Source organism: Alligator mississippiensis, chromosome 6, assembly GCF_030867095.1.
Source record: "Alligator mississippiensis isolate rAllMis1 chromosome 6, rAllMis1, whole genome shotgun sequence".
In the NCBI taxonomy this organism is placed as follows: domain Eukaryota; kingdom Metazoa; phylum Chordata; order Crocodylia; family Alligatoridae; genus Alligator; species Alligator mississippiensis.
The window spans coordinates 98491295-98515729 of NC_081829.1; the positions used below are offsets into that span (position 1 = coordinate 98491295).

At 50.0% G+C, this 24435-nt stretch overlaps 1 protein-coding gene across 2 annotated transcripts in view; it reads right to left on the reverse strand.

The window, feature by feature from the left end:
• The window catches only part of NEURL1 (neuralized E3 ubiquitin protein ligase 1), a 198851-nt gene that overhangs the window by 49979 nt on the left and 124437 nt on the right, over positions 1–24435 (reverse strand). For both annotated transcript variants that reach the window (XM_019486003.2, XM_019486005.2), the window contains exons 2-3: positions 21502–21743; positions 14599–14920 (exon numbers count right to left, since the gene is read on the reverse strand). In XM_019486003.2, the coding sequence (XP_019341548.1) occupies positions 14599–14920; positions 21502–21743 (564 nt within the window). The remainder of the gene's footprint in view (positions 1–14598; positions 14921–21501; positions 21744–24435) is intronic.

Genomic DNA, 24435 nt, shown 5'->3' on the forward strand with positions numbered 1-24435 from the left:
GGGCCGCATGACAGGCAGCCAGGGGCAGATAAATATTAATTTTCTAACTTTTTTAGGGGCCTCGTGGGCTGGACAGAACAGCCTGGCGGGCCACATCTGGCCCGCGGGCCACATTTTGCCCACCCTGCAGTCTAATGTCTATATAACTGCATTGGAAAGTTCATGAGAAATCAGGTTCTTGCACTAGGCTTTTGTCACTTCTTGCTTCCAGGAGACCCCCCGGGGAGAGCTTCGCCATAACTTACCCACCGACAAACCCTGTCCATTGAAACAATATTTCACATCACAAAGTCACTTGCGTTCCTTGACTGAAATAGCTTGCTATCCCTGGCAAAGATAGGAGCCTTGAACTAGCGTTTCTCACAAATGACTAGGGTACCCACGTGTCTTGTGGTCATCCGTCGATTTTATCCTTATCGCTGCCACTGTGAGGTAGAAAAGTATCCCCATTTTACAGATGGCAGCAGGCTTGTCCTACGTACCCAGCAACTTTGTGGCTGAACTAAAAATCGAGTTCAAGTCCACAATTAGACCCATACCAACTAGACACTTAAAATAAGGGAGGAGTTTTTCCCCGTCTATGAATCATCCAATATTAGCCTGACCGATTCACGTTTCCCCCATAAGCATTCGCCTGGTTTTCCTTTGCAACAGTGTCTCATGTAAATAAATGAATGCTCTTTCTCCCAAACCCAAGAATAAGATTACTACCAGCATTTCCCTGTGCATTTCTTTCCTCTTTGAAGAAAGAAAAATCCCTGCAGAAAGTTATCAGCCATAAAATAATGATCAAAATAATCTTTTAAGTACCTTAATTCCAGATCCCAGCAAAACTGCAAAATGGAATCACTCTGGTCATTAAAAAAAACCCATCAAGGATTAAACTGGCTTTTTCTAATCTCGCCTGGTGCTTTTGAAACATTACCATTTCCTCCGAAGCGGAGCTGAATGCTTTGCGGAGGGTGGAGATTGGCAGAAAAGCTTCAAAAGAAACCTCCTGGTTGTACCACGGAGGTGCAGATCACAAGGCATCGCTGCAGGGATCACCGGGTGACACTGCCCGAGACGTGAGATAGGTGATGAGAGCCGACGAATGTAAGCTGTCCTTTCTGACCCTGAAATCTATTCACCTGATGGGGTCACAAATTAGTTTTCAGGAGCATTAAAACGCTCAGTCTGCAAACCTTCCCCTTCCCTCCCCGACGTGTTGTTTTTCAAGCGTGACAACTCAACTTTTTACAAAATGAATCCTCTGGCTATGAGAGGGGCCCTCCCTCTCTGCTGGGGGCTTCAAACCTCTTGCAATGTTTGGGAACAAAGAAATTCACCCAGGAACTGCCCCAGCGTGCAGGTCCATCCCTGTGCCTTTGCTATGTGGCACGGCAAATAAGTCCCTACAAGTGTAGCAGAGGTCCCAGGTGGTCCCGCCAGATACAAGTGGTATCCGGCAGCCCCTCGCTCCTTCCCTTTCTTACAGGTGACACTTCACTGCGACCAGACACCCCGCCTGGTCTCTGGTCCCAGATCTAACCCGGGCCTACCGCGTCCACACAGCAGCAACACATGCCCTCTCCTACACCCGGCCCGGTCCTGTCTCCATTGGCAATCTTGTTCTCCAAACAGAGGGGAAAAAAGCAACAGGAAATAGGAACAGGATTTCCTTGCCAAATTGCCAACTGACTGGGGCTGGCTCTTCGACCTGCTGCACAAGTGGGCAACTTCAAAGAGGGAAGGGGCACAGAAGAAGCCCCTTGCCAAAAACTTTGGGTGGCAAGTAAGAGACCTCTGGAGACGGCACGTGGTGTCCTGACCCGTTAGAAGAGCTCTCTTCCCTCTCCCGCTCTGCTTTTCCCTTTCCGGCTCAATTCTCTCTTTGCGTAGGCATGTGCACGCATGCAGAGTTTAGCGTGACAGGGACCAAGGGCTGCCTGCCAGAAAGTGCCAAGGTAGGTATGCAAAATTCATGCCAAATCAAGTTGTACAACATGGGGCAGAGCGTGCTTTGCACATCCCAAAGTCCCAAAGTCAACAGGACAATCAGATGCATTAGGGACATCCCAGATTTCCTCCCAGCTCGTCCACCAAACAACCTATGCAACCTCTGGCCTGAAGGTGACCGCTCCAAGTGTGAAGGCACCAGAAGCAGAGCAGCCTCCCATGTTTTTCAGTTTATTTTCCGCTTGCTTGATTTGGGCGACTCTGAAGGTCGGTCCCAGGACAAAAGAGGTGGAACCCATGGGAACCCCAGATTGACACGAAAGTTTCATGCCGGCGCGCCGACAGCGCGCGTTGTCCGACGTGATCGACGCGGTTCTGAAACCCATTATCGCGAAGTTCTCAAATCCCAACGTAAGCCGATAAAGCCACCGCGCTCCCTTCCCATCTGCAGCCCACGACTTCTTGGTATTCACAGAATTAATCCCGGCCAAGCTTTCACTTTAGCAATCACCTTTGTGATACTGGGCTGGGCTTCATGGGAGAGCGTGGCACTGAAAAGGGATTACGATACTCCTGTGCAAAATCCCTTTTTCCACCCGGGACACCAAGGAACAAAATGGCAGGCGTAGCTCAGACAAAAATCACTGCAGCCCCATGAGAGACTGAGGGGCAGGGAGGAGGAAGGACAGCGATTTGCCTTCCTGAGGAAATAAGGAGCTGGGAAATTCTGACTCAGGCTTATTTGTGATGAAGGACCATGATTGAAGACACACAAAAAAAAAGAATCAAATCAGACTTTCATGGCTGTGGCGAGAGGAATTAATTCCCTTTGTAGAGCTGGGAAAGATTTAATGTCACGAGAGCGTTTTTAGACCGGCAGCGGGATACGGAGGCTGTGGCACGGAAGCAAACATGATTATTGGGCTGGAAAGATTTGCAGAGGAGGAAGATTAAAAAGAACTAAATATATCATAAAATAATAGCTTTGGTGGAAGAGCCGTCAGTGGAAACGAGCTGGGGAGGCATCGGTGACTGGAAGCGGCTGCAACTTGGGGAATTAGGGGAGATACCTGGGGACTATCTAATAAGCCCTCAATGGATGTTTATGCTGAAATAACCAACAACAAAATAGTCAGCGGTAATGACATTTAAATTACCCTCTTTAGGATTCAGGCTTAGCAACCCATCGAGATGAATGAGGTTGTGCACGTGACCGAGCTATTGCTGTCTGCACGCTCCAGGCTTATTTACGTGGGACGCTCGGGGCAGCTAATCCAAGTGCACGAACGCTGTGAATCTAAAGCAGATCCAGCTGTATTATCTTGCTGCGTGCGCACTTGCACTCAGAACTGAAGTGGCCTTCATTTGGTTTAGGTCATGTCTACATTATAAAGCCTCTGCAGGGGGTAGCTGTGCCAACAGAGACCCATCATTCATTAAGACACCGTATAAGCTAGGTGGAGGAGAGCTGGGGGGGTTTGCTGGCATAGTAACACCATCTCCATGAATAACTTTTAGCGACACAAGACAAAAATCACTCCTCTCTCAATATGGATGCCTCTGTTCCTGTATCTATAGACGGAGGCCTATATCTTTCTCTCTCTCCCCGACCACATGCACGGACACATGCATGCACACGGAGCCCTCCCTGCCTCTCTGCACTGGATTCAAGTCTCCCTCTGTCCTCCTCTCTCTTGCTCCATCCTAGTGCAGCTTTGGTCCTGACTAATGTGGTCTCTTGCCCGCTCCTGTGCAACCCTCATCCTCTAAACACACTTCTTAGAGATGTATAATTAGCCAGGCCAAGAAGGGACTCGCCATGTCCGCCCCTCTGCATAGCATGTCCCACTGAACTTCAAGCCAGGGATTCAAAACAGCAGCTGGGGCTGGTCCTGCTCTGAGCAGGGGTTGGACTAGATGTGATCTCCTGAGGTCCCTTCCAGCCCACAATTTCTACGAGTCCTGCACTGATCCCAGTAACGTGCAGCTGAGTTGGATCCCGATTCAACCAGGTACTGAAGCACAGATCTATTCTGATCCATGCCAGGCAAATGAACTACTACCTAAGTGTTTAGGTAGCCCCGTGGTTTCACATGCACAATGACATTTAAATACGTTCCTGCCTCAGGCCCTAGGACCTAACTTACACCCAGTCTTGATTCAGATCTATATCCCTTGGCAATCCGTTCCAGCTGCCATTAACCCTCACTTGAAAACTTGCTCCAACTTGAATTTTTCCTAATCCAGCTCCCAGCTGCTGCATCGTGCTCTGCGCTTGCCTGCAATGTAAAAGGGGATACTAGCAATGTTGAATAAACACGACTGTGACTTATGGACAGCGATCAAAGAATTTCATAACCCCCTTTTTGGTCTCAAGTTCAATCTACTGGGTGGAAGTCTCCAGACCTTGCATCATCCTTCTTGGCTTTTCTGGGAACGCTCCAATTTTTCAGTGTTCTGCCCATTTATTTTCCAGCTCTGGACTCCATTCCCAGTTTATGATAATTTCCTCCTGTCTGCACTAGGACTAAGTCAAGATTTAGTGATTGTACAGCATTAGTGATAAAGCTACAAGCGTTTGCGTGATGCAGGCCACGTTAAGGCTAATCGCGCACCCAAGCGCCGGCAGGTGCGGAGCCAGCGGCAGTCGGTACAGACCGGCAGGGGCAGAAAAGAACAGGATTTGTTTTTCCTACACCGAAAACGGGCTGGGCCAACAAAGCAATTCACCTGACGCGTCTGGAAGGTGATAGGTGCTGCCGGTGCTAATTAATAAGTGATACAAATACTGCGAAACGGGCAGGAACACGTACCTTCACCACGGAGGGGCAGAAATGGACTTGTCTGTGGGAATGCATTTATCATGCTGTTATTCTCCACCGCCATCTCACCCTGGCTCCGGCAAGGCCAGCAACATCCCTTGGCTGCAAAGGACGCCGTCAGCACTGCTGAAGGGTTCATTAAGAGTAATGCGGTGTTTGCTGGCGTGGTACAGACCTGGGAATGGGATGATGGCGATTACACATATTTTGCTGAAAATATTTAACTATCCATAAAGGGATGCACTGTCAGGTGAGTGCACTATAGGAGGTGTTCATAGAAATGCCTCGTGTTGTCCATAGTCAGGAGTCGGGTGCTGGATTTCATGGACCGGGAATTTGGTCTGGGCTGGCAAATCTCTGCTCCTACTTATAGGCTCAATATGTCCCGACTTAAAAATATATATATATTTCCAAAACCTAATAGAAAAGGAAACGGTTTTAAATGTATTTGGTTTTGGAAAACCCAAAGGAGACCTGAGTTAGGGCTGTTATGAGAGAATCAGAGATCAAAACGGCTAGAAACGAACCAAAAAAAAACCTCCTCTCCCCGACCAGTCTAGTTTCATGGCTCAAAATGAGCGCAAAATAACTCAATACATACCCGAATATTAGGATCAAATGTAAATCTGATACTCTCTTTGTTTCAACAACCTGGAGATATAATCAGGAACAAGGCCATGCTTAAGGAAATGCTTTCTAATTGATGAGTTATGTTAACAGTGTCCTTTTAATGATTTCCAGAACAACGAGCAGAAGCACTTGCCCAGTGCACGTTGATACACAGGATATTGTTTTTATCAGATGACACAAAATAAATGGGGAAAAATATAAGCTTGGCAAAAGAGCATACGAGGAACGGGGAAAAGAAAGAGCCTGCAGATCATCCGTGGGGAGCTACACACGACGGGATCAGGCTCACAATAAACGGAGCAGGGAGGCACTCACCGCTCATTCAGCGCTTGATCTGACACAAGTGAAAAGACCTTGGAGAACATGAGTCGCTGCTCCGGGTCGGTGGTAGATAAAGCGTGAAATGAGCAGAGAAAAGGGACTATCCTAATTGTGATTTTAAAGCCTTTTGGTTCGTCTTGTCTTTGAAGTGCCCTGCACAGCTACCCTACCTCGTACGTGGCAGGAATGCAAGTAGGAAAGACGGACAGGACACGGTCATGATTAAGAGCGAGAGGAGCATCCAAGATGTCATGGGAAGGGGAAAAATATCCTTCCTGGGATGGCATGTGCAAGCTTCATAAATATCCGAGGTGGGAATCAGCATCCCAGGGGCATGAAAAAGCTGGGTTGTGTTCGTTGAAGTTCATGACAAAACCCCTTTGGCCTCAGTGGGGGCACGGCTGGGCCCAGAGCTGGACGTCAGCATCCTACGGCCCGGGATAAAAAACTAAGTTGCAGCGGTTTAGCTGGACTGTGGTTTTTAGCTGAGTTCACACAAACTCAGTGTTGCCAGCAGATCGACGGAAGTAATTATTCTACTCTGTTCTGCTCTGCACTGGGGAGGCCACATCTGGAGTACCGTGTCCAGCTGTGGGCCCCCCCTGCAGAAAGGATGTGGACACGTTGGAGAGAGGCCAGTGGAGGGCAACGAAAATGGTTCATGACTTCTGAGAAGAGGCTGAGGAAACTAGGCTGATTGAGCCTGGAGAAGAGAAGACCGAGGGGGATTGACTAGCAGCCTTCACCTCCCTGCAGGGGGGCTGCGAAGAGGACGGAGCTGGGCTGGTCTCAGTGGGGGCAGATACAGGACAAGGAGCAATGGGCTCAAGCTGCAGAAAGGGACGTTGAGGTTGGATATTAGGAAAAACTTTCTCCCGAGGAGGGCAGTGAAGCACTGGACCAGGCTCCCCAGAACGGTGGTGCATTCTCCATCCTCGGAGGTGTTTAAGAACTGAGTAGACAAAGCCGTGTCTGGGATGCTGTAGTTGGGGCTGGTCCTGCTTGGAGCAGGGGTAGGACTAGATGTGACCTCCTGAGCTCCCTTCCACCCTCGTTTTCTAGGAGTCTAACATTTTTCACCAGTCCCGCTGCATACGTGGACACCCGCGCAGCAGCTTGGCTTGCATCTGTAAACCACTCAGGCACAAACCAGACTGACAAAAGCCAGTTTTAGCCTTACACAGGAGCACCCGCCTGACAGACCAGGTTTTTAAACTACTGTATGCTCAAGTAATGCAACTTCTATTTAAACAAGCACTAAGTCTCACACAGTTGCTTACACAAAAACTCAATAGCAAGAACTACATTCCTTGCACATCAGAGAAAAGCTACTTACAATGGAGGGACGGAGCGAATATTTTTGGCTGTAAAATCCAAACCAATTCTCTCTCTTAGTGTAAGCAATAAAAGGGTAATTCTAGCCTTGCCTTTGGCTTACAGCTCTGTCAGAGCACAGTTTGAAAGGTGATTTTTGCTAGCAGAGTTCAAATACCGTTTCCCCCCCAGTCAGCATGGACGGGATTTTTTTTCCCCTTGAACAGTGTCTCCTAATCCAAGAACAATTGTCTCAGTCGCACGCTTCTGATACAGCTACGCAGGACTTTTGCGTCGCACGCAGCAGCATGGCACACTCTGTGCTGGACCCGGGCTGGGTATAAGCACGCTCCTCTCGCCCTGGCAAGACAGGAGGGGTTTGCTTGCGACTCAACTCCATCTCCAGTGACGTCAAGGGGAGTTTTGCCATTGGCATCCATGGGTGCCAGACTGGGAATAAAGAGAGATATTTTGGTCGGGAGCAAAGGGCACAGCTTGTGCTGCTCTCTCCTGGCCGACTGCGGGCTTGCATTCACTTCTACAGGGGCAGCTTCTCCCCTTGCTCAATTTGCAAACCCTCCATCTACGGGACAGACACGAGCCTTTCCTGGATTGATCCACATCCCCTGAACAACCGTTTTGGGACAGTCTGCGGGGTGGATCCAGTACTCGGGGTTTAGCCGAACGGCCGAGATGACCGTGTCAAGATCCCAGGGGAAGACTCCGGTCTCGGTCAAGCCGGCAGACCTGCAGAGCGGTGCCGGGAGAGTCAGGACGCTCGCTCTGCATTTATCCTGGCATAACAGAAAGCAGAACCGGCCCCGACTGAGGATATCCACGCTCGGCCCAGTGCTAACTCCGACACCAGTGGAGCTGGAAGAAAGCAATGGGAGCAAGCTGGAGTGGAGAGCACCTCGCTTTCCAAAGCTGTGTCTGGCACGGCAGAAAAGTCTCAATGACTGGATGTTAAACCTCTTTTTTTTTAACAATCCAAATGCCCCAAGGTGTTAAAAAAGTCACACTTTTTGTCATCCAGACCGTACATTTAACAGCCGTGATGCCCATTAGGCGGTGAAAGGAGAACATGGCTATCTAAGGCCAATACACATATTGCGTGGAGTGTCTGTTTAGTTTTGTGGGACCAGCACTGTTTAGCTGTCGTCTGCCATAAAAGCTTAGGGAACAAGACCTTCCACCACTGGAGCAGCAGGAATCGCAGGATTAGAGCGATAAATATTTATGCTTTCTCCTGAATTATCTCACTCACTGTGCATCCAGAATTCATCTCCGCTTTTACTGCTATGTCTTGGGGTAAATTGTCTGCAGGGATCATTTGGTTTAGGTTTTTTTTTCAAGCTCCATTTATAAACCGAACAGGAGCGTGCTCTTTGGCTTTGGACACATGGTGGTTGCAGTGTTCGCTATTTTACTTAGCAGTAGGTGAGGGATGCAGGCAGATGGCAAAGACCGATCCCTACAGGGTCACCTTCTCTTCCAACTTTTAGAGTAGGTCCAAAGTGTCGCTGTGGTCATGCTGGTCCGGGAACATGGGAGTGCCCGAAAGCTTGTCTAACATCTCGTCCAACTATACAGTTGGTCCAATGAAACAGAGCACCAAAAATCCCGGGCGACTTTCTTATAGACTTCTGCGCTGCGTATGGTATTTTAAAGGGAATCACATTATCCAAAATAAAGGGGAAAGCCCAATCGTATGTTAAATAGGACCAATTAGAGAAACCTGTGTCTAAACAGCAGCACCAATATCCTACTCCGGCATTCAGCACGACTTTTATGGCTCATTTCAAGACACTAATTTCTTAACAGGAATAGAATATGGCCCCAAATAAATATAACTCATGGGATCTCTACAGCAGCTGGTGGTTTGGGACTTTATCTGTCAGCCGGTCCTCGATACAAGGATTATTGCTTTTTCATAAATGGGGAAGTTGTTGGTGAGTCTGGAGAGGATCCACGCATTCGACTGCAGACATGGGAAATAGTCCCAGGAGGAAGAAGGGGATCCTAGTGACGTTGGGCCATAGCTCTTTCCCTTTCTCTATCTGCCTTCGCAGCGAGGCAAGTTTGCTCAAAGTGATCGACTCCTTGTGGTACCTCGCAGCACCATTGGGGATGAGTCGGTACTTGAGGCTCCCAGGTATTGATGTTAGTATTGCATTTCTTCAGCTTGGTGCCCTTAAATCCCCTTTTTTTTGCCCACCTCTAGGGCAGTAAGTTGCAAAAAGCAGCAACCATTCGTGAGTTGAGCCGTCTGCGAGTGTATCCGCACCCCGCTGAATCCGAGTGGGGAATGCAATGCCGTCTGCACCCGGTGCGTCTAACCTGTCCCGGTTTTCTACGATATGGGAAGCTCTCCTTTCCGAAACGGAAAACCAGTGCATCCACCGAGCCGCTAAAAAAGGAGCAGCAGGAGCCTGATCTGCATGCTCACGACAGAGAGACGCGGCGGGGAGACATGTGCTGGGCTCTGGGGCCGCCGGACCCGGATTCAGAGAAGCCACATGCGGACAAACAAAAGTCTCTCCACGGGCCCTTGGGCAAAATGGGTTGGATTAAAAAAGGGAGAGATGAGTTAGTCATTAAACTGGTGTTACACTTTGAACCGCATCAGGGCGCTTCCTGCAGCTGCCATAGAGACAACAGCACAGAGACAATAACACTTTACGAGCGTTTAAATTCTCTCTCTCCTTAGGAGATGCGGAAAAACGTTGACAACTGACTGCTTGCAGGTGGCGTCCGTCTTCCCTTCATTAACTAGGACTCCACTTAACCACGTATTATCCCTTTGTATTAGACTGGCACAAACCTCGACAGGGATGATAAACAGCTTATGGCTCCCATTTTAACATAACGCACTATAAAAATATACTGCGCTCACGGTTGATTATCCAATTATCCTGTTTAGTTTGAATCCTCATAGGAGGAGCACGTTAGGATAGCAACACAAAGGGATTCCCAAGGGCTCGGAAGAAAGAAAACGGACTTGACAAACACAGTCACGCGCCACGTGTATCCAACAGAGACGCACAAACATGCACACGTTAAAAATGACATTTATCGTACACCTTTAATCCTCTCGCCCATCCTTCACCCACTAATCCATCTTACACAAGACTTCGTGTAATGCTCCAAACACGGTAATGGTTTCCTGGAGCTGTCATTTTAATTGTATCTCAATAGTCCCCAGCTGTCAAATGTTTCCTTCTTGCCCTATAAAAGATGCTGTTTCCCCAACAAATTTGCACTGCCTTGAGTCACAAAATGATGATGTTTCCAGCCACAGTAAGTTGAGGTCTTATCGTCTGATACCACAGCACAAGTACAAAAATGGGATCCTTATAGCTTTGAAAAGGGAGCATTTCCAAATGGCTACGTAGCACGCAGCACGTGTGCAATCACACCTGAGTGTGCAAAGGGAACAGAACAATTTGAGACAAGCCTAGTTCATATAAGCTTCAATTTTTCTTGTTCTGCCCACTCTTAATCACTGGAGTAGGCAAGTGGTATATCACCGTACCAAGATCAAACCCTCGCGGTCCTGGCGTGATTCTTATTTGACCGAGTCAACCCAGTGATCTGCGCTGCTGGTAACAGGAACCGAAAATATGAAGACATGAGGGGAGAATGATGGATGGATGTGGGGGCTGAAAAGGGATGCATGGGGTGCTTCCTCCAGTCCCTTCACAGGATCTGGTGAAGTGAGCCCTCTGCTTATGAAAGGTTATGCTATACTTCTCCAATCTAGCTCGTCTATAAAGTGCAAATCCACCCTGTCTTCTGCCTGACTCCAGGCTACCATGGCTAACTGCACCTCTCTTAAACTATGCCAGCCAGTCAAGCGCTCAGAGGAAGCCGGTTGGCATGATATACCCGCCACGGGCAACTTCACCTGGTCTTCCTGAGATACCTGCCATGGGCAGCATCACCTGGTCTTCCTGAAGTACATAAAATCCTAGAGAAGCGGGGCTGGAAGGGATCTCCAGAGATCATATCTAGGATCTCCAGAGGTCACAGCCTCCTGCCTGGGGCAGGACCAGCCCTGTCCAAACCATCCTAGACAAACCATAATCTAAACTCTCTGTAAGACTGCTTCCTAACGCCGACGTGCTGCAGATCGAACGCTAACAAGCTCATTTTCTCTGTGTGTGCACGTGCATCATGAGCGTTAAAACAGGGAGGCTGCTTACCACTGGCGATCAACTTTTCTGCAGCACTTTTGAGCGTGCATTTGCTTAAGTGATAACGCACGGACGGTCGCACGCCTAGCCACTACTGCCCTAGGTCGCCGCGTGTTGTCAAAACGCGTTCATGTAATGCTCATCGGCTGCAAAGGAGGGACAGATGCAAACCACTCCACGTGAAAGCTGCATGTTTCGGGAGACAGATGTAACGCTATATTGTCCCGGTAGCAACGCTGAAGGGCTCGGATGCTGCCCCTGAAAGCTGGGAAGCAGTTTTCTTACGAATCAATCATGAGCAACTTAATGTTGTATGAATCGCGCTTGTTTTTATCTGATAACCTAAAGCGTTGTTGCCTTCATGCCAAATTATTGTTAAATCCTCAATTGATTGGATTCTAATGATCAGCAGACCCATTGCTTGACATTGCACATCCCTTTTTCAGTCCTCCCCTTTCTTCCCCTTTATCTGCCTTTCCTAGTCGCACTGTTAATCCCTGGGGGCAGGGACTGTCTCCCTGTGTGTATGTGCGCATTATGTGTCACAAAAGGGCCCTCACGTTCGATGGGGATGTGTCTGCAAGGCACATCCTAGCGGCAGCATTATAACGAATGTCTGATATGCCGTGGCTCCCCGGGGCGGGCAGCAAATTCTGCGTGTTGCAGCGCAAAAGCTGGGCACTCGTGCTGATGTGAGACCTATTACCACTTACCCTGAGCCTGGGGCAGCGGTAAATTTGGAAATAAAGTCCCCCCTGGGGGGGAAAAAAAAATTCTCTGACAAGTCGAAGATAAAGAAAAAGGCTGAAACACAGGCACTGGTGAGGGGCAGCCTCAGGGCAAAGCTTCGGAGCTATTTGCAGCCTTCGCAGAGCTCAAGAATAAAAGGCAATTGGGGAGGAGGGGGAAGAAATCATTTATCTGGTACCTCCCCGGCCAATTCCCTCCCTCCAATGTGGAAATACAGCTTTCCCCAACTCAACTAGCTGCTGTGGACCGTGGAATTGAGCCTTATAGACGTGGTGTGACGCTATTAGAGATAAGCCTGTAAATTAAAACTGTCTCTCTCACACCCCTGGAGCTTTGGAGAAGCTGGAACCGTCCCCGAGACTTGAAAGGAGCACGTGGGATTTGTTGGGGGCGTGGGTACAGGTCCCAGGGACAAAGATGGTTGCAAAACTTGCGTTACGTGAGCTTGCGTGCTGCATTGTAATGAGTCAAGACAAGAAAGAATCAAAAGCCTGAGATGCTTCGGCAAAGTGGCTGGGATTAAAGCCGGCAGAAGGCTACTGGAATGTGCTATAAATACATATCTGCGTGTTGCGCCAACTGCATACAGCTCAGGAGCTGCTGGTTTCATCTGAGGGCTTATGCCAGTAAGAGCCTGAATTAGAAACCTGGCGGCATGTGCCGAGCTGAACCTGTTACACATCGGAGGATGCCAAGGGCTGTGCCTTCCTCCCGAGGAATGCTCCTTTGCTCCGCTCTCCGATCGAAGGCCAATAAAAGGCAAAGAGGGGCAGTGGAAAGGCCGGCACGGCCCTGCAAAGGAAAATGTGGAATGTGAGCTCATCGCCGCGGGTATTTAGGAAACAAGTGTGCAATTCGGGTGTGGCTGGACTGTATCGGTCGCGGGATGCAATCGGAGGAACAGCGTCTCATGAGAACAGCTTGCAAATTGTGCGGCCATTTGCAAACTATTCTAACCTGGACCCGTCAAACTCACTCCGACCACGCTGGATCCAGATGGAAGCACTGCCTTCTCAAGCCTCGCTTTGGTCCGCTCGCAAGGTGCATTTCAATCGCTCGATAAATCCTTGTGCAAAAGGAAATTGCTGCTGAGAAATGCCCTGGTGCTGTGGTTTTCCACCATGGACCCTGGGGGTCCGCAGACTACATCTAAGGAATCCGCGAAAGATGATTACAATCAATCAGAAGTACGTGAATAGCCACGCTTACCATTCAAAAGGGGTCCGTGCTTCCCTTCAAAAATGTTAAGGGGTCCACAAATGAAAAAAGGTTGAAAACCACTGCCCTAGTGCATCATCTTTGCACCGTCTTGGGTTTTTACTTTTCTGCAGGGGATGGAGCTGCAAGGGTTTCTGCTTTGCAAATTCATTCTCCTCTTCCTGGCTCTGCAGACCATTACATCCCTTCCTGCTCCCATGTCCTACAAGCAACACACCGTGCAGCACGCCAGCGGCTCTGTCAGAAACGGGGCTCGCCCAAACCTGAGGGCATGCCTTGGCATGGAGAAACGACACATTTGTACTTCCCGTTAACTAACATGTAGTAGCTAAGCACGTGATACGATCCTAGCAAAGGCAGGAATGCTAGCAGGCTGAGTCCTAGACTATGCGGGGAGACTAAGATTTCCCTCCCCCTAAATCATGTTAAAATGAAAGATGGTCTTCTTTCATCAGGATTTTAAGTCAAGTTAGGTGCTATGTCGTAGCTGAAAAGAGGAAGGAACATCTCCATCCTTACTGGGGAGAAGGGCCTGGAGACCAACGTTACATGCTAGAGCCAGCCCAAAGCTTTTATTGCTCTCTCATTAATTTAGTTCTCCTTGAAACAGGACCCTGGGTGGTTCTTCCATTCAGTTTAGTTAAGACCCCCAAAAAGCTAAAATAGCTGCAACTGCTTGGAGCTCAATCACGTGCCCAGAGGCGCCAGCCTTCCTCCGTGCAGTGGGAGAGGAGGGCACTCAACACTTCTCAGGAGGCATCTTCCTGCACCCTACCACACCTCCAGCCGGGTTTCCAACCTTCCTAGTTCAGAGAACAGATCCAATTCCCTTTGGCTAATGCTGTGACGACATCTTCAACTACACACCAGCTTCTCCCAGATTATTTGGAAAGAGCAGATGCTTTTTAAAGCTTTCGCTTGCCCACCAGGAGCATCAGGACACTGCCATCAGAGCAAAGGTACCGTAACTAGAAAATGCATCGCCCAACACCGGACCTGGGAAAGCCACGCATCAGATAACGAGGCTGTTTTCCCGGGTACACGCCACTCTCCGGACAGCACGCAGATGTTGCTTAGCTGGCACAAATGCTTTTGCAGGAATTCACATATTTACTGATAGTTTCTAGCGATTGTTTCTCACCCTCCCACTCCTGTCACAACTGGCATTTCAGCTTCGGATGCTAATTACCACGGGTTCAGACTGTAACACTCATTAGGATGGAACTGAACAACCTTCTCCTTTCTCTCCTCAACCACACACGCGGGAGGACAAGCGGGATCTCTGATGTACGGAGCAGACCGTATCCGACTAATCTATCACGGGGTTTCGTCCCGCATCGTTAGTTTGCTGTAAATCCTGGCTCTCACACATACAAAGGGCTTGCGTCCACGGGCAGAAATGCACTTACCTAATAGCTGCACCCCCCGGGTGAGGCCGTACACATCGATCAGAGCCCACAGGGGCTCGGTGGTCCTCACTCCGCTGAAGAACAACATTGCAGCAGAGTCATTGACTCGGTAAAACACCCGTCCTTTCTTGTCCACCCAGAACGCGATGATGTTGCCTTCGTTTGCAAACTCCTCTGGCAGAGCCTTGGCCCAGAACCCGCTCTGGGAAACCAAGTCCGGGCAAGCGTACTTTGGCAAAGTATCCGGGTTAATCCTGGAGGGATCCTTCGAAGTAAATCCGAGCCGAAGGGCCCCGCTCCAGCAGCACTGCTTCTTGGTGATCTGCAGAGAGAAGAGCGGCAAGACAACCGTTAGCATTCGCAGGGTCCTTTACAAGCCTGTAAGGCAGGTGTGGTTCCACCTGGGCGTGACCCCCACAGGATCAGGTCCCTAGTGTGTGCTCACAGGTCGTTTTGTTCACTGCCAAAAGGCAGCTGCATCTGGGGTGGGAGCTAGCAGCTGCTCTGCCAACCCACAGCAACGCCGCACTAAAAGCTAGGACACGATAGAAATGATTTTGCATCCAATGAAACCTAGCAGGGGAGTGTAAGGAGCCCTAGAGCTCTGTCTATGTTGTATTACCCGGATAATTATATTCAGCCTACTCTTGCAAAAAAAAAAAAAAATGCCCAAATTTCATATAAAACCCCACAAGCTACACAGCAGCCACCAGCACTGGGCTTGGATATTGGATCTATCACGACTTGATGGAGAGCATCTACTACTGAATCACTGTCTCCATTTCCAGCAGCTCCTTCACCTTTTCTAGCATCCCCAGCCATGTATAAAACAAGATTTCCCCCGGGTATCTTACTGGGTTAGATGAGGATAGAAAGGTGGGCAGGGGTAGGGGAGAGGTAGCAATCACCCCCTCTCGGTAGTGATCAAGGACCAGGCACTGAGGCAAGGAGCTAAACAGAGGAAAATGGCATGGGAGGACTGCAGCTGCCTGGCAGTCTGCTCTCAATTAACCAGTCCAATCTGCTTCTTTGCAGTAGGAGGTACCTGATGCGAGGAGGCAGCTTGTTTCTGTCTCCAGGATTTATGACACTTCTTGAAGGCATCAATTTGTCTGGACGGATCAGAGCAGAGGCCTATCTCTGCTATTGCTGAAGTCACTTTTGTCTGAGGGTGGCTGGCATATAGACTCTGAGAGACTGGAGCCAGGCCCCGGGAACTGCAATGCTTCGCTGGTTTTGCCTGCAAATAGGTTCTGCCTTTCAAAAGGCAAATCCTCTATTGTTGTTTGTAGCCCCTGGAAACACCTGAGCCACGATGCTCACCTCCCAGTCACGGATCAGAGCACCGTGCCCATCGCACCAAGCAACAGCCGCAGGTTCCTGCAGTGAAGCAGCCTTTGACGACATCCCTCAAGTTGAAGGAGATTTCAAGCAAACTTGGCATAGAAACTCAATTAGTGCAACCGTGTTTTGATAAACTAAGCCTGGAGCTTCACAAAATGCATCTGAAGGCTGGGGCCGGGAGGAAACACCGGTACTTTTTTCTGAGTTGATTTTTATTGGTTCTGTCTTGAGGGATTTTTTCATTTGCTACCGCACTAAGCAGTCCAGCATTTGGAAAAACCAATCGTTCAGCTCCCTGCACGAGAATTTGATTTGTCCTATCTGCTGTCTTATCTGTAGGAGCTAAAACGCACCTACCGATGTGCCCAAGCAAGTCCGGGGGCTGGAAGAGAGCTTCATGAAGACAAAGCTGCTCTGCTCGGTATGAGTTGGTGCAACATGTTGATGACTTTATGCAGGTTCTCTCGAACCACTTCTAGCACCAAAGTCTCACCGCTCATAAGGTCTAGGGTGACCCAGGAGCAGGAGAGGATGTTTCTGGGAGCACAGTCAAGGATGACGATGCTCTGTACATAGGCAACTGCTTCTCTGACTCTTGTAGGTGGATGGGCCAAGTCTGGAGACTCGCCCTGCCCACGGGGTGGGCACCGCACGCTTCCACAGGAGGTACCAGGGTTGGGGACCTTGGTCGAAGAAAAAATGCATGGGAGCACTAATCCAAAGAGCCCCATAAAACCAAAGTAGGTGCCATGTGGTATTTGAGACCATCACGCCCTTCTCCATGGGTGGAAATCTAGGTCTACGGCCTTGTCAGATCTGTTTCCCTAGAGGGACACACTAGACTAATGGGTGCGAAGAGTCTTGACACGCCTGCTACAGCAGGACAGCTCTCTCTGCTCGGGCCGGGCTCTGACAACGAGTACAAGCCCTCTTGCAGCAAAGCAGGTGCAGCATCAGGCAGGGTAGAGGACAGTCTACGATGCTTGGTTCACATCAGTAGAGTGGATGGCCGCCACGCTGGTACCACAGATTGTTTTGTGAGCGATGGCGAGAGTGAGTGATGACGTGCTACTGAAGATTTTGTCAGGGCTCATATTCCTGTTAACACTGACGTCGTAGTGTTTCAGATGTCGTCCAGTCCACAGCACAGAAAATCCACGGCCGCTACACAGCCTTCAGGCATGATCAGCACCAACAGCCAATGCCAACAGCAAAGCTACAGTCGTGGGCACTGAGTTATCGGTCCGGCTAGTCCTGTTTTCAATGCTGCAATGCAGATCGGACAACAGCGAGCAGCGGTGGACTAAAGTCTTCACTTTTATTTTGCTCATAAGGAAAGCTTTTTGGGCAAACGAGGCCCCCCTGGAGACTTTGTCACTGCTAGGTGGTGACTTCTTGTGCTTGGAAGCCTCTTGAGGTGCCAAAGCAAGAAGGTTGAGGACCTTACAGGAAATTTCAGGTTTAGAAGAATGAGACTTATTCTCAATCGGCGAGACAGAGGAGGTGGAGGAAGACATCCAGGCAAAGAAAAGCCCGGTTTCTCGGCTCCTGGGAGGTGGCAGGACACACAGATTTTTCTGCAAGGGGATTCTCCGAGCGATGCGCCCGGCACTTTTGAGCACTTGATAGAAAAATGCAGGTTTGCCATTCACCTGCCCTTCTCCAAGGCAAATCGGGCACTTGGTTGTTTAACAACCTAGCCGTCTCCCTGACTGTAAAAAGTTTTGTTTGCCTTGAGGATTTTTCTCTGCTGCCTTCGGCCTCACGTAGCAATCTTGGGGCTTCAGACACTGCCTTTCTGGTGACGCTGCTGTGCCCGCGAGCGATGGGCATGCTCCTCTCGCCAGGCAAAATCTCTGCGAGCGCCCAACCTTTTTACATGAAAAGGCATGAAACTCTTGAGAAGAGACCATGAGCTCATGGGAACAGTGTGGGCACGGAGAAAGATGGGGGAGGCTCTGCTGCCTTATAGCCATAGATGGAGGGACATGCGGAGAAGAGCAAAAAAGCATCCTCCCTGCAAAGTCCTGCTGTCCACGGCCTCTGTGCATGCACGCGCCCACATGTGGAAAATATATGTGCGTGAGGACTCGAAGACGAAAGTGGGATTATTTATTGTAGCAATTTCCCTGCAAATCCAAAAAGGCCTCTTGGGACCCGGATAAACACGGCCTTGCTGTTATGAGTACAACTTGCTCTTTCCCGGTCTCTCGCCAGCGTCTTACGCTCATCGCACGCTCCATGGAATAAACATGCGTGTGGCTGCACATGTCGCCTGTATTAATCAGCACCTATAAACAAACAGCTGTCAACATAGGCGGGCTACAGGCGAGCGAGTATCAGCGTTGCGATCTAACGTACACCCTGCCAGGACTTGGACACAGCTGGACACACATGCTCCTTTTTGCTAAAAAAGGCAATGGCTTGTGATGGGCCAAATCCTCTGCTCGGCAAACACCCGCAACGAGAAGGGCTGGGAACAGGCACCGTCCACACCCGGGAACGTGCGGCTGCAAAGCAGCAACGAAGCTGTTCGGTAATTGCTACTGTTTCTGGGAAATTGGGAAATGTGGCTGATGCTACCCGCTGCTCTGGTCCCTCCTGATATCCCAGTACCCCAAATTCCAGCTTTAGGGGGCACGGGGGAATCGGCATGGCCCTGGAAGTCTCCGCTCCTTTTTATCTGGACAGCTGATCGGCTCTGGCTTCACCGGGCTCCCTAGAGCGGCGGAGACGCCTCTGGGTTTTATTCTGCTATTTAGCAGATGGTTTGAGAGCCCACCGCCCATCGCCCCGTCTTCCAGGCAAGGTTAGACGGAGTGAGGACTGCAGGATTGGGCATCGTAGAAAAAAAGGGCATTTTGCAAATAATCAGGCAGCTACAAACGGACTCAGTGGAAATGCAAAGACCGTCTCCACATTTACACCCATCCCTTGAGCATGCATTTTGCTCACGTGCCAAATTCCCATCAGTTTCCAAGGAAGCACCATTGTGCACCCATGGGAGACCTGCGAGCTAATCTTTCATGCACGCGGCGAAAGCTAATCTCCCGATATCCGTGGACACCTACAGATATGCACTTCCTAAGCTGCGAGGGGAGGGCTGGCTCAGAAAATGCAGGGAACAGCCAACGATCTTTGCCTAAGATACAGAACGAGACCCAATCCTTGATGAGCTTTTCCAAAAGCAAAAAAAAAAAAAAAAGGACCAGCAAAATCTCACCTCCCTCCCAACCACCTTTCTCCGGTTTGCAAGCCACATGTGTTTTCTATTTCCAAGTTGTGGCCAGGATAGGAAGGCGAGTCCAGGATTTCCAGCCGTGGGTGGAAGAAGGAGGGAAGAACTGGGAACCAGACTGTCAGCGAAGTACCTGCGAGGACAACGACGCCTGCGCGAGGGATATCCCACCCGGGGTCTCATCTCGAGAGGTGCTGAGTACATTCCTCTTCTGCTGAATCCAAAGGAAATTGAGGGCGTTTGGCAACTCTCAGGTCTGATCACCCCCAAGGTCAGAGTCCAGGTTTGCAAACCCAAGAGCTTTGGATATCTGAGAGAAGCATCCAGACTTTTAATGCTTTATTTAAACTGAATGGAAGGGGTAATGAAATCTCCTGAGGCTCCGCTCACCTCCCTTCAAGAGCCACAATCAATACTCCACGGGGGAGCTTAATCTATCCTGGTTTAGAAGCGCCCCGGGGACCACTGATCAAGGCCAACAGCACGACCTTGAAAAAGGATGTAATCTTAAGATTAGCAGCCCTGGCTTGACGGGAAAAAGGCAGCGTGACGTAGGTGTATCCAATATCTCCTCACCCCTTCAGAAAAGGAACCAGAAACCGGGGAAGCAGGAAATAGCCACCAAGGAGGACCGCAGAAGGGGAAGCCACAGTATTGCAGCAAGTCCTGTTGGCAGGTGCTTGTGCATCGCAGCGGGAGTGGAGAAGCAGGGAAAGGCCTTCCCTTTCCCCTGTGACAGCGGCTCCAAGGGGGCAAAGGGGTCTGGCCCGTGTTTCAGCTGCACGGCTGGGAAATGCTGCTTCGGAAGAGCCGAGCGCCACGTAGCTGACATCCGCGAGCGCAGCTTGCTACTGAGATGCTGCTGGCGGGCCTGGAAACATACCCTCCGGGTAAGCCATCCGCTTGTCCTTGCATCCAGCATCCTCACTGGTCGTAGGCTGGAACCGGGGAAAGCCATCGAGTTTATCCACTTCCAGCAGGAACGGCCGGGGTGATACCGAGGTCTGGCCCAGGAAGGACGCGTCGGCAATCCCTCCTCCGGAGGCGGCTGCTCGCAGGAGCAAGGTGCAGAAGTTGGTAGCAAAGCAACTGGGAAAATCCATCTTCCAGCACAGAGGTCGCAGGTAGAAAGCACTGAACAGCAGCAAAGTCAGCTCCGGCCATCGGCGCTAGGACTGGGCAAGTGAGGGGAAGACGGTCACACCACAGAGTTGATCTCCAGATCCCTTAATTGAGCAGGATCCTAAAAGGTCCCTCAGCTCCTAAATCCCCGTAGCTGGGAGCAGTAATAAGTACAAGGGGAAACGCCCGATCAGCAGGAGGTAGTGCACCATGCCTGAAGGCAGTGGAGAGAGGCACCTTATTGACTAACTAAACCAGAGGTGCATAAGCTATTGTGAGCCCAACCTCACTTCTTCAGGTGCTGTGAAGGGACGTGCACGGAGCACAGTGGCTGAGCAGCACCCGATCGACGTCCGTGGACTTAGACCAGATATTCAGTGCAAAGCAAGTGGTGGGCAAATACCGCTCCACCGAAGTACCTGAGAGAACAAGCAGCTGATGCGGGAGTTAGCCTGGCCCATAGGGGAACGCGATGGCTGCGCTATCTTTCTCCGGGCCTTGACTAACTCCGGGTTGTCCTCCAGGCTCTTCTGCAGAAATCATTCTCTTTCCATGCTGCCGTGATCATTGCACCAGCCCGTCTCTTTTCATCTCTCCCCTCCTCCCTGGCATCCAACACCAGCTGCTTGCCTCTGCTCCCAAGACTTCTTGCGTCCTGTCGCTTCACGGATCATCTGTTATTGAGAAGCCAGCTCTGCCCTCCAACCGTCCCACTTGTTACCTTCACCATCGTGCGCTCCGGGATGTCTGATGCGCTGCATCTCCTGCTCGGAAGGAGCTCCCTATGAACATGCATACACCTACCTCGTTATCCCCCTCCGCCCTCCCTTGCCATGATGCCTATAACCCCGGGCTCCACTGCTTGCATCCTGTAACTGTCTCACTCTCTCCCAGTACTTCCCCATCTGCTGCATTCACCCATTTTCTCTTGTCTAATACTTAGATCTCAACCTCTTTGGGTGCAAAGCGCCTTGCACACCCGAGTCCTGCTCCACGATTAAGACAAGGTGCTGCTGAACTGGTGCTAGACTCAAGTTGCTGCCGCAGAAAGGGTTTCCTTCCCTAAGGCACTTCTCTGGTGGTTCGGCTATATATAGCTCGCTAACATTTTACGCTCCTTGTCTTTCTTGCCAGTCTCTCGGAGGCTGCAGCACGCAGCGCCCGTGTGATGGTAACGGTGAAGGAAGTCATTCACTCACCTTAAGCCTGACCTGCTCGTAGATAACGATAGGCCTGTTGCTGAAGGTAATGGCGTTGCAGAAGCTGGCCTGACGCTTCACTGCCTTCTGAGTTATGTCCATGATGATCTGGGACCCCTTGGTGTGGGGGTGGAAAAGCAGCGGGCTGATCGACAGAGCTCCACACTGCGGGATGGGGAGATAGTGCTTCTGCTTGTGGTGGCATCGGTGAGAAGAAGCTGGAAAGGGCCCACCTATAGAGTCTGGCAAAACACAAGAAAAAGAAGGGCGATTCGTTAAACCTGATGTAAGCTCTCAACACCAGTCCCTAAGACAACGTTACAGCAGAACCGCAGGCGGCCAAACCCCGATGCCATAAATCACCGATAAATTTGGACCGTGCCTTTAGCTGGTACAAGCCTATAACCACGCACAGGTCTGATGATGCAGAGCGCGGTAGGCAAAAAACACCCCAGCCTCCAAATCGGCAGAGAGTTTCCGGACCCCGGTTTCAGAAGAGAAGTCAGCTTCCCTTTCCTGACCACTTCTTCACCCGGCCGCCACCAAGCTGCATGTGTCCCGTAGCCTCCTCTCACGCCCGCTGCTCCATCAGTCTCACACCACCTCACTGCCTCTAATAGGGGTGAAGTGACACGTTACACTTAAACTATGCTAAATCTGTGGGATGACAAGTGTTGAAGCATTGCTAGCGTTGAAGTTAGGACGTGCTGTGAGCAGTAGGCAAGGGGCACTACTGTTTCTTGCTTGCACAGCTCTGACTTGCCAACAAACGGCTGGTGAGCTGGGGCGAGCCTAGGAGCCCGGACACCCGGGCTCTGTCCCTGCCTAGGCGGGGAGGGCTGGGAGTGGCACGTCCTAGGATGCTGGAAGACTTGGAAGATGGTTTTATCTCCGTGGAGCAGACTTGAACAGGTAGCAGGGCTCAGAGTTAACCCTCACCTGAAGCAGCGTAACTTTGACATTGCATTAGTTAATGAGTCTTAACGGATGGACGCTCACCCTTAGTATGCACTAAGTGTAACACATAACTTCACCCTAAAATACTGCTCTATATCCTCCCAACTGCTGTACTACACACGGGCGCGCGCGCCCATACTAAACATACAGCATTGTGGAGTATATATATATCTACACTAAATATACAGCATTGTGGAGTATATATATATATCTACACTAAATATACAGCACTGAGGAGTATATATATATATCTACACTAAATATACAGCATTGTGAAGTAGCTTTCTTAACTCATGAACAAATTAATTGATCGGCCGCCTTTCTTCGTAACAGGAAGCACACACATTTGAACACAACATACCCACAGCATCAAGAGCAAGTCATCTGCTCCCTTTCCCACGCTTGAACCGTGCATGTGTGTATATGGGAGGGATGATCACAGGAATAAGATATGGATTATCAATTTTTTAAAATCTCATTAATTGACAGTGCCCAATGGGACACAACCAAAGCAAAGCGAACTCAGGCATTAACTAAGGCACGGTGTGTCAAGTTGTCTCATAAGTTATGCACATCTATGTGCCACATATTTAACTGCAGCATTCAGATGCACAGGCTGTATCAAATGAGCAAATGAAAACAAAACCCTCTGTGCGGCTTAGACGGCAATTATGGGTTCAGGATTTATACCATGGAGTCGTAAAATGACTTCTGCTGTAGCTACCAACATTGTCTAAATTAGAGACAACAGAGAAACAGAACTGGACCCCGCTCTTCCCAGACTTTGGGGGAGTTAGTATCGGTGTCCAGACTTGGTTGCTTCCTATAATGGCTGAACCAGGCCCTCTGAAACTTTGGAGAAAGACTGGTTTCTGATCAGAAGTCTTCAGGCGAGCTCCACCGCTAGTCGCTGGTTTTATCCTGCTTTTGATTTATTCTTACGCCGTAGATCTCTGAAAGCTCGACCAGACATCGGTAGGACCGTTCTGTGCACGAGGGTTTCTATACCGCTTTAGCAGGGATGAAGTGGGTGACGAAACATGCACCCAATTCAACGCGATACAAAAAAATTATATGGAAAGCACGTCTCCTTTTTCAAGCCCAGTCCGGCATGTGAGTGTGTGGCGGGAGACTGTTCATATTTTTAAAAAATATATATAAAACTACCAACAGAAAATGAGTGATTATGGGGGTGAGTGTGAAGTGGGTGTGGTATTGCAGGTGGGAAGGCATGGAAGGAGAAATCAATGAGCGCCATTCATCTTTTCCATAGGAACATGCGTCTGATTTATGGCAGCTGAACGAGAAGTAATAGGAAATAAGGTGCCGGTGCATGCTGCCTTGCGGGGCTGGCTGAAGTGATCCCGCTGAATCTCCATCCGAGACACTAATGTATATAATTACACCCTTTTGCAGTCACTCATCCCACTCCGAGGGTCTCGCTGCCATCAGGGACCCCGGCGAAGGGCAGAGCGTAAGCACGCGCACAGAATAGCAATTTCTGTCCCCGAAAGAAGATGACGGAGGAGCGATACTAACTGTTCTGTAGAAAAGGAGCGGGGCTGACAGGGTCAGAGACTATAAATATCTTCGAGAGCGAAATAAAACGACAAGAGGGCGTCCTGCCCCTCTCTGCAAGACGCAGGACAAGACGCGGCGGGAGAAAGCTGGTGGAGATTAGCTGTTAAGAATAGCTCGTGACGGAAGCAGCAATTTCGCGGTGGAGCAGACTCCCGAGGGGCAGCGATCGCTCTGTCGCTGCAGCCGTCCGACCGCGGGAGCGAGGTTGTGCGTGATCCCCTAAATGCTGGGGGCTGGGGCGAGACGGGGTGAAGCAAGAAGTCCTCTCTGGCCCTGCTGTCTAACCGGGGTCACGAGGATCCTGCCATAATTGCTGTGAGCCTTTCCAGGCAAACCCCAGGGCACAAAAGGGACGTGGAAAGACTTTACTACACTTGCACGGAGATGTCTGAGGTT